This window comes from Vigna unguiculata, chromosome 3 (genome assembly GCF_037176805.1).
Source record: "Vigna unguiculata cultivar grain cowpea cultivar isolate G323 ecotype 2 chromosome 3, ASM3717680v1, whole genome shotgun sequence".
Lineage (NCBI taxonomy): Eukaryota > Viridiplantae > Streptophyta > Magnoliopsida > Fabales > Fabaceae > Vigna > Vigna unguiculata.
The window spans coordinates 22,229,886-22,240,793 of record NC_140794.1 but is presented as its reverse complement, the minus strand read 5'-3'; the positions used below and the strand labels follow the sequence as shown (position 1 = coordinate 22,240,793).

General features: G+C 35.5%; 1 protein-coding gene across 3 annotated transcripts; it reads left to right on the top strand.

The window, feature by feature from the left end:
* Window positions 1–2,904: 2,904 nt before the first annotated feature.
* LOC114177836 (uncharacterized) lies at window positions 2,905–9,236 on the top strand. Of its 3 annotated transcripts, none has more exons than XM_085671279.1 (4): window positions 2,905–2,922; window positions 3,586–4,329; window positions 6,931–8,038; window positions 8,304–9,236. In XM_085671279.1, exons 2-4 carry the CDS (start codon window positions 4,252–4,254, stop codon window positions 8,768–8,770), a joined length of 1,653 nt encoding a protein of 550 aa, XP_085527405.1. In that variant the 5' UTR covers window positions 2,905–2,922; window positions 3,586–4,251; the 3' UTR covers window positions 8,771–9,236. The 3 variants fall into 3 exon arrangements, with proteins under 3 accessions (XP_085527405.1, XP_027919212.2, XP_027919211.2); XM_028063411.2 differs by lacking the exon at window positions 2,905–2,922 and adding an exon at window positions 3,008–3,188; XM_028063410.2 differs by lacking the exon at window positions 2,905–2,922 and adding an exon at window positions 3,008–3,316.
* Window positions 9,237–10,908: the final 1,672 nt, after the last annotated feature.

The following is a 10,908-nucleotide window of genomic DNA, read 5'->3' as shown; positions in this document are numbered from 1 at the left end:
GACGATTACTCAAGATATGCATACTTATTTCTTATTCATGAAAAGTCACAATCTTTGGTTGTGTTCAAATCTTTTAAAGCTGAAGTTGAAAATCAACTCAACAAAAGAATTAAATTTGTTAGATCTGACCGTGGTGGTGAGTACTATGGCAGATATGATGGATCAGGTGAACAACATCCAGGACCTTTTGCCAGGTACCTAGAGGAGTGTGGAATTGTCCCACAGTACACCATGCTGGGATCACCCAATATGAATGGTGTAGCTGAGAGACGAAACCGAACTCTTAAGGATATGGTAAGGAGTATGATTTGTCATTCCACCTTACCAGAGTCACTCTGGGGAGAGGCACTAAAGACGACAGCTTATATTTTGAACAGAGTACCAACTAAAGCAGCTACTAAAACACCTTATGAGCTTTGGATTGGGCAAAAGCCTAGTCTAAAGCATTTCCATGTGTGGGGTTGTCCAGTTGAGGCAAGGCCTTATAAGCCAAATGAAAAGAAATTGGACTCCCAAACAGTAAGTAGTTACTTTATTGGTTATTCTGAGAGATCCAGGGGATATAAATTTTATGATCCCATATTAAAGACAATTTTTGAGACAGGGACTACTACATTCTTTGAGAATATTGAGTTTGGGGGGAAGAATCAGATTAGGAAATTTGTTTTGGAGGAAGAATCGGTAATAATTCCAGAACCGATTCAAACAATTACTTTTGATGAAGTAAGTTCGGAACCTCCACAAAACATTGCTGATGAACCCCATACTCAAGATGATTTGGTTGTTCATGAAGAACAAACTCAAGATCCTCAACAACCTATGCTTCATGAGCCAGCACCTTTGCGGAGATCCATGAGAGAAAGGAGAAGTGCCATTTCAGATGATTATGTTGTATTTCTCCAAGAAAATGAAGATCCTAACAATGGTGTGATAGAAGATGACCCAATCACCGTCCGTCAAGCCATACAGGATCCTAATTCAGAAAAATGGATTGAAGCAATGAGGGAAGAGTATAAATCCATGCAAGACAATAAGGTTTAGGAACTTGTCCCATTACCAGAAGGTGTGAAACCCATTGGTTGTAAATGGTTATTTAAGACCAAAAGAGATTCTAACGGTAATGTGGAGAGGTATAAGGCTCGTCTTGTAGCTAAGGGATTTACTCAAAAAGAAGGGATTGACTTTAAAGAGACTTTTTCTCCAGTTTCATCAAAAGACTCTTTTAGGACAATTATGGCTCTTGTTGCACATTATGATTTGGAGCTTCATCAAATGGATGTCAAAACGGCGTTTCTCAATGGTGACATTGACGAGACGATCTATATGGTGCAACCAGAAAATTGTGTCGGGAGACCCAAAGAATATGGTTTGCAAATTGACTAAATCCATTTATGGACTAAAACAAGCATCCCGTCAATGGTACCATAAATTTCATCAAGTAATTCTCTCATTTGGCTTCGAGATGAATCTTGTTGATGATTGTGTGTATCACAAGTTTAAGGGGAGCAAGTTTATTTTACTGATCTTGTATGTTGATGACATTCTGCTTGCCACTAATGATATAGGCATATTGCACGAAACTAAAAAATTTCTGTCAAAGAATTTTGAAATAAAAGATCTTGGTGACACCTCCTTTGTATTAGGAATTCAGATACATCGAGATCGATCTCGGGGTATTCTAGGATTATCACAAAGGAACTATATCGATAAAGTTTTTAAAAGGTTTAGCATGCATGAATGTAAATCCGGAGATACTCCAGTTGCTAAGGGAGACAAGTTCAGTCTCAATCAGTGCTCAAAGGGAAATTTGGAAATTGAGGAAATGAAGAAGATTCCTTATGCGTCAACTATAGGGAGTTTGATGTATGCCCAAGTATGTACGCGTCCAGACATAGCATACATAGTTGGGGTTCTAGGCAGATACTTAAGCAATTCAGGAATGGACCATTGGAAAGCAGCAAAGAGGGTCATGAGATATTTAAAGAGAACAAGAGGTTATATGCTCACATACAGGAGGTCAGACCAGTTGGAGATCACTGGGTTTTTTGACTCAGATTTTGCAGGATGTCAAGATAGCTTAAAATCTACTTCAGGTTACATTTTTATGTTGGCAGGTGGTGCGGTTTCTTGGCGCAGTGTCAAGCAAACACCTAATATTGAATATTTGATAATATTATGTTTTCTTTGTTGTAATTTTTTTTATAAAAATTAATATTGAAGTAATTAGAACGCGGGTACGGGTATGGGTACGAGATTATACCCGTTACCCGATGGGGATGAGGATGAGACAAAAGTTTGATACCCGTTGGATTTGGGTATGAGGATGAGGATGAATTTTTTGTGTGGGGATGGATATGAGATAACGAAACTCATTCCCGCCCCGCCTTGTTACCATCCCTAATTAAAATAGTAAAATAGAAAATTTAGTCGGGGGAGACTAGGAAGACTACAAGATTTATTTTAAAGAAGAAACAAACAAAGGTATTGTAAAAGTAAATGTATGTTTCATATACTTTATAAATTTATCATACAAAAACATTTAAAGACCAGCTTAACATTCAATGTGGATTTGATAATGAATTTGACATTAAATTGTCATGTTTTTTGAACCATTTTTCTTTAGTTACTAAGTCAGAATTTTTAATTTTTTATAAATTAAATTTCCCCCATTTACAACCAAAATGGTAAAATTTGTCCAATAAATGAGAACTGAATTTCCTTGGACACGTTAAATACACTCGTACATACATGCGGTGTGATTGAAAATGCGTTTTTCTCGTCATTCCAGTGTTGCCCTTGCTGTTTGTTCTGGTCTCGGTGGTTGTTTTTATTTTCAATTATTTTTCCTCCTCGCGTGTAACTTCCGAACGCAAAAATAGCACATTAGCCACTAGGAATAGAACGAGCAGAAGAAAGAAGAAGGTGAGAAAAAAAAATAATAATAAAAATAAAGAAAGAAAGAACAACACTATGAATATCACTAACAATCAATAATAATTGAGTGATGAGATATAAATATTAGGAACAGCCGAAGACACAGCACAACCCAAGCATAAGACGCAAATAGAGCAGAGAGAACACAAGAGAAGAAGAGAAGCAGTGGGTAAACAAAAGAGAAACAAAATCCACAAATCTAGAGAACAAAAACCGCCTCTAGCATACCAATAGCAATAGCACACAAACAAAAAGTACTTCCCTCAAATACGTATAGATAGTTTTTTGTATATTGAGATCTTGTTCTCTCTTTCTTCTTTTTATTGGAGTGAAAGAAAGAGAGATCCTGTCATCCTACAATGGTGGCTTTGTAGCTTACTAGGTAATATTAGGCAACAATTTTCACCTCGTTAATCGGTGTTTCACTTCCTTCTTTTTTGGATGAACCCTTTCGATCAGAGCTTCCTTTTTTAACTTTTTGATCTATATATTCATTAGTGGCTGGGTTTAAAAGTTGTTTGATTCTTCTTCTTCCCTTCAAATTGCCGCTTTATGTTTAATAAATATAAGTTTTTGGAATTGGAATTAGGGTTTGGTTTACTCGTAGGCATTTATGGAGTATATGTACTGAACTTGTTTATATTTTTTTAGGGTTTCATTAGATCGCAACTTGCGCTTGTTTTGATCAGAAGGTGTCATCGAGAAGACGACCTTAATTCTGTGGTGTGGGTCTGCGTGAAATGGGCAAGAGCTCTGGACTTTCGAGGGGTTCATATTCTGGATTTAAAGCTATTTTTGTTGAACATTTGCCCTTGGAGATTGCTTAAGATGGTCTTTGACATTAATTGTTTGAGCATGGAAGAAGATTGTCTATTATAACTGGGAATTGTTGATCAAGATTGGAGAACCAGTGCAAAGCCATCTGAGTCTTCATTTTTGTTGTTTTCTCTGTTTTTTGACTTCGCTGGGAGACAATTTTGGCTTTGGAATTGACACGAAGAAGAAGCTGATAGATTCTTTATTTGCTCATAAGGAACTTGGCGTATCTGATTTCAGTGGTCTTTTACATTTTTAAAGCAGCCTTTTTGAATTGATATAGTTAGACTGACACTAGTAAAGTAATTGTATACTGATTGGTTGAATCATTTGCTTGCCTGCTGTGCATTCTGGAGATGAACGCAGTGACATGGTGCATGGACAAGAGTATAGTTCCTGGTTCTGGTTTGTCCCCTTTCTGGAACTGGGCAGCTGTTGGAAACTAATTCAAGTACTCTGTCTTGAAGACTTTTACGCTAGGCATATCTGTGTTTTTGTGCAATGTCGCGCTGTTTTCCATTTCCGCCACCAGGATATTTAAAGAAGACTATAACAGATGAAGTAGGCTTGTTGAAAAAGGTTAATATACTTTACTATATTCACATTGTATATATAGTATGACTAATGGACTGGTTTTATAATGTTGTTTTACTTGATGGAGCATTAAAACTTTTCTGTATAAAATGTTCAAATGAATTATGTAGTCATTAACTTTTATCTTTTTATTTTTACTTAGTAGTGATATAAGTTCAATTTGTTTGGAGCTTGTTGTAAAAATGCTTGCTATAAACATTTAAGTTGGTCCTTTTTGAACTATAACATAAGCCATGGTTGTTCGGATAAGTGCAATTGAAGCTGATTGGAGGCTTACATCACTGTATATGTTTTGGCCTGCAATGAATAATGCAGTTTCACTCTTTGCTGATGCTAGTTGGTTCAAGGGATGCACACGAGTTTATCTTAATTGATATTTAAATACAGGATTCATAATAGGTTTTCTGAATTGTGTTAAAATTTTGGACTTTTGGACTGTTGTCAAATATAGTGCTTAATATACAAGTTCCATGAGTATTGAGTGGAGAAATTAGTTAATTACTGGTGAAGAGGGAACAATATTATGATTATTAAATGTGTTTATCACCTAAATTTAATTCTTGTCATGCACTACCTATTTTCAGCCTTTCATGTTAGAAGTGTTGAGTTATCATTTATTTCAAGAGGTATCTATAAAATATTTGGTATGCCTGTTAAGGTAGATACAAAGTAGTGCAATCAGTCTCTCATACATGATATATGAATTTGTTATGGATTTTTTTTTTCTCGTTTCTTGGGAGTATGAGTTCTTCAAAACACTACCCTGTGATTAGTATTGAATAACTGTCATCAGTAATCGAGTTATGAGTCATTTTGTTAAAAATGAGTAAACATCAGTAATCATCCACCTAGGCCTAATACATCTCTGGAAAATGTTAAGAATAATTGATTTACACTTTAAGTTTCTTAAGGGATGATTCCTTTCATTAATTATTCTTTCTATGTAACACATGCAAACAATATCACTTTCTTTGTGAGACACAACATTGGTAGGGGTGTTTGGTCACATATTCTCTTTTCTTATGCTACATTTTGAGAAAAAATAAATTTTCAACAAAAATAAAGTAGTGGATCCTAGAACAATCTGACAGAGGGAGTTTCAGTATGGAGGTTGAACTTTTGCTGATCAGCTAGGATTATTTGCATTGGGTGATTCATTGAACGGGGTATGTTACCCATTAAATTTGTTCCTGTGACCAAGTCTGTTCCAATTTTAGTAGTTGTTTTAATTATGACTAAACCTTTAAGGTATTGCATGATAGGAACTGGCTTGAACTACATAATTTGAATTGGGGTTCCATCTGTGTAGAAGTTTTGGGTTTTGAACACCTTTAGTGAACTGTGTATTTGGATTCTGTTTTTTAATGTCAAAGGATATTTTAAATATGATTTTAGACACTGAATGATTTTTGTTTTCCTTAAACAAGTATTGGCTTTGGATTATTTATACAGAGACAAGAAAACATCTAGAAAAATATTTTCTTTAGTACTATGATCAACTGATAATTATTTGATGATAATTACCATTTTGGTTTCCTTCAATTGGATTCATAATTCCTCTCAAGGTTGTATTTATACACAGCAGGACATATTTGTATGGATGTTGAAATAAAAGTTAAACAATCATAATCATTTTCCTTTTCCTAATTTAGTTCTAATATATGTGTGTGTGTGTGGAATTGAATAATGTGCTAGGTTTTTGTTTTCATTTTGATTGTGTTATTGCATAAAAAAATGTCATTTCAATTAAGTTTTAAATATTCTGTGTGCTACATTGATTTGCATGTCTTGTTCTTAGTTTAAATCATTATGTTTGAATAATTTCATCTAGTCCCTTGTAGTAGTAGTAAGCTTGTAATTATTTCATATAGATTGTGGATGTGAATAACGTCAACACCAGTGAAAAGGGGAAGACTCATTATTACAATGATGCAAAAGGTAGGTCTAATAATATAGGGCAACTGAAGCGAAGAACATAGTAGAAGAAAAGTTTGCTGGTTCATCTGTACATGTATGTTGTATTTGCCTGTCATCCTTCATAATAAGATGTCAGTTGCTATTCTGATCCCTTTAGTTCGGTATTAGTGATAACAGAACATTCTTCAAAATTGTTACATTATAAAGTATTTTTAATCTGTGCCAAAAGCAAAGAAGAATGAAAATAACAGATCACAATTGCCAGCATTAGCATCTAGCATTGGAAGTGTTTCTCCTTGTTTAAAAATATAATCTTTGGGACTGATTAATTACTAGGCATTAATTATTATACTTTTATTTTGACTTCGATGGAATTATGTTTTCCCTCAGAGTTTGGTTATAGTTGGCTGAAACCTTTCCTAAAATACAGAACACTTTGTGGGTAGATATTGTATACTGAATGGACTTTGATCTTTTAATTGTTGTGGTTTCTGCTTTTGAAATTTAAGATGGTCTTGAAGACAAGAATCCAATTTTTTTAACTGTTTTAATTGTGATAGTTTCTCTTTCTTCTCCTTGGTTGTTCTTGGGTGTAGATATTGTGAAGCCATTATGCTTTTTCCCTTATTTGACAATTGCAAATACCTCTTCTCACAATGTTACTTGCAGGAAAAGCAGAAGGAGAGAAAACATAAGAAAGATAAGAAAGACAAAGAGAAGAGGGAAAGTAAGGAAAAGAGGGACAAAGAAGGAAGAGATGGAAAGCATAAGGAAAAGAAGGACAAAAAGGAAAAACACAGAGAGAAGAAGAAAGATAAGGACAAGGATAGGAACAAAGACAGAGATAAAAGTAAAATCAGTACTGCAGATGACAAAGGCTTTCCAAGACAAGCTGAGGTCCTCAATGGTAATCTCCATCAAAAGGCAATTAAGCAAGATGATAAGAAGGACATCATGTTTGAGAATAGACTCACCAAACAGTGTACTGGTAGCAATGGGGAGAAGGCAGGAGAGAAAAATCATTTGGTTGAGGACAACCAAACTTCAAAGTTCCTCCTGGAGTTGAACCGGAGGATTAGGGACGATAATGGAGGAGCTGACAATCAATTTGTTCATAAATCCACTAATACAGACAATAGAAAAGATGAAGAAACTTTTAGGTTGGTGGCGAAAGCTGGTGGCACCTTTAGTGATGGTAATGAAAAACTCGTGGATAAGGGTCTTGATGTTAAAAAGATTGATGGGAGGGAAATTCAACCAGAGGTCCGACCTACTGGAAATACACCTGTTCCAAATCATGCTGGAAATTTTCATCCTAGAGTTGATGGAATACCCAAACATTTGGGAAAACCTTTTGAAAGGAATTTGGAAGCAACAGTTGAAGGGAACGAAAGGGTTAAAGAAAAGAAAGACAAAGATGAAGATAAAGAAATGGCCAGACGAAAGACAAAAGAAGGAAAGGTTAAGGAAAGGAAAGATGAAGGAAATGAAAAGGTTAAGGATAAAAAAGATGATAAAAGAAGAGATAAAAGGAAAGATAAAGAGAAGGAGAAGAAAGGGCATGGGAAGAACAAAGACAGGGATAAAGAGAAGAAAAAGGAGGAGAAAGCTAGGGAGCATAGTGAACATAAAACAGCAGACCAAAATAAATCAAAAGAAAGCAACAAAATTGGAGTTAACGATTTTGCACAGCTCTCTAGGAACAGCCTTGAGGTCCCTGTTAGAGGGGAAAATCTCAAAAAACGAAAGGACATTGAGTCAAATGGAGTTCCACGTGGTGAGTGTTACTTAAGATGAGTCTTATTGTCATTTACTCAGTGATCCTATAAAGTAATATTTAAAATTTGAATAAGATGTTTCACTTATTGGATTTGGAGTAGTAGTATATTGCTGGCCCAATGACCTAAAATGAGATATTACATCCACGGTGGGTTTTCACTAATGTCATGTTTATATTGATAATTTTTATTCATTCATATTGATCAATATTCTCAAGCTTGCATATTATCTGCGGTTGACTGACAAGTTTAATTCTTTTACAGTTGATGACAGTTTTCCCAATAAGTTTCCAAAACTGTCTTCCTCTCACTCTTTCACTGATAATGGAAGGATTCTGATTTCCACTCCAGATTCTTCATATAGGCCACAGGAAGACAACTGTGTTAAGGTAGAAAATAAAGAATGCAAGATAAATGGCGTCATTGAGGCTAAGCCATTTTCAGCTTCTTCCAAGAAGACTCACACTGCTATTGTGTCGACTGATTTGTTAACTGAAGCCCATTTAAAGCCACCCCATCCAGATACCAAGTACCTAGACCAGTTATATTCAGTACCTAAGGTGGATCATTGGACTGATTTTGATGAAGAGTGGTTATTTGGCGGCAATCTTCCTGAAAGAAAATCCATGATAAAATGTTCAGATGTTGGGGATACACCACAGGTATGGGCAGAAGCTCTGCTTATAGAGCAGGCAGATGCTTTTGCTCTTCCATATGTCATTCCCTACTGAATGAGGTGAAACAAACAGCTCCTTTGACACTGCAGGAGGAACTATAGCATGGGCTGGAAATGATTCCAAATTTCTTGATTGTTACTTGCCCGCCAGCAGCTAGCATTGAATGGCTGGTTGGTTGCATGCTTTATGCGATGATGCAGCCATGTCAAAAGTGCAGTTGCTCTCGTGTGGATGTTAGTTATTCATTTAGTCAACATTGGGACTTTTTGTACAGGTTGTGGAGAGGGAAGGGAGATGTGTGCAACTTGTTATACTATTCTTGCTGGGAGATGAGTTGCTCTTTCTAATTTAGAATGAGAATTTTAAGTGAAACTAGATGTGATCTTTGCAAGTCCACCACAATTTTGATTTGTAACATAAAACTCTTATTCACGAGAATAAGAATATGTATGATAGAGGAGGGATATGGATAGAGAACGGAAACGAAGTAACCGGATTCATTTATTCAGTTTCGTGTAAATTTTATTGGTCATTGAATCACTGCCCTAATCATATAATTACAAATTAGATTCTATACCATGCATGCTCAGCCCTTGTGTCTGAAAGATATGATGATTTTATATCTAATAGAATGGCATTGTACAGTCTAAATAATTCGTATTACAAGATGCTGTAATTTATTTAGAGAAAGGACATATTGCAAAAATGTTAAGAATATTTGTGTATACTCAACAAGGCCTACAATTTTATAAAGGTTAAAAAGTGTATATTTGATTTAATAAGTATTGTAGTCCTGAAAAAACTAATAATGCATTCATAATTTTAAGAGATCATGGATATTTGATCTTTGTTAAAATGGTAAGCATATCAATTAATTTTTCGTGTAAGATGTTAATGATAAGATATAACAATTAGTTTTAACAACGGTTGTTATTCCACACACACCACTTTATTGTATCATATCATCCATATTACACTTCTAGTTAAGCATTCCTACTCAAGCAAGATTGTTTTTAAAATCCTATACTACTTGGCTCTTACTACAAGATCTTCAAAGGTAATCCTATAGTACAAGACCCTTAATACAAGGTCTAGAAATGCTTCACGATGTCCCAAGAGAAGAGGAGCTAGTTTTACCTTGTCGAGAGGATGCTAACTCTTCTTGAATTTGTTTGGCCATGCTCCTTTTGATAGGACCATTGGCTAGGGGTGTGCCATCGTCCCCTCCTCTTGAGAAAGATTTGACCTAAAATCTAGAGGCTCTTCATCTTCATGTTGCTCCAAATCATCTACAAAAGGGGTTAGATCACAAACATTAAAAGTAGCATTCACATCATACTCACATGGCATCTATAGCCTATATTCATTGTTGTTAATTCTTTGAAGCACTCTAAAAGGTCTATCACCACGAGAATTGAGTTTGGACTTCCTTTGTTTTGGAAATCTATCTTTGCTTAAATAGAGCCAAACCCAATCTCCTTCCTAAAAAACCACTTCCCTCTTACCTTTCTTATTTTTCTTGATGTATCTCTTGATTTGGTGTTGTATTTGAGACATCACCTTCTCACGCATTTTTCTTCACAAATTCGGGCTTAGATACTCATTCCTTATGAATGAAATCACTAGGATTTGCGAGAGGTATGATGTTTAAAGGAATGAGAGGATTAAAGCCATATACAACTTCAAATGGAGAGATTTTGTATTATATGCAAACTCAATGTGGGGAAGGTATTCATTCCAAGACTTGTGGTTTCCTTTCAAAATAGCTCTTAACATGGTTCCTAATGAACTATTCACAACCTCGGTTTGCCCATCAGTTTGGGGGTGACTAGAGGTGGAAAAATGAAGCTCGCTTTCTAGCCTAGACCAAAGTGTCTTCCAAAAATGGCTAAGGAACTTAATATCCCTATCAGATACAATGGTCCTAGGAAAACCATGGAGTTTTGCCACATCTCTAAAGAAGTTTTTTGCTATGTAACTTGCATCATCTACCTTCTGATATGGTACGCAATGAGCCATCTTACTAAACCTATCCATAACCACAAAGATAGAGTCATATCTCCTTTGAGTTTTGGGTAGACCAAGGATAAAATCCATGCTAATGTATTCCCATGGGATGAAGCAATGGGTAGGGGGGATCTACAAACCATGATGCATAGTTTTAGCCTTGGCTTACAAACATGCAATATACT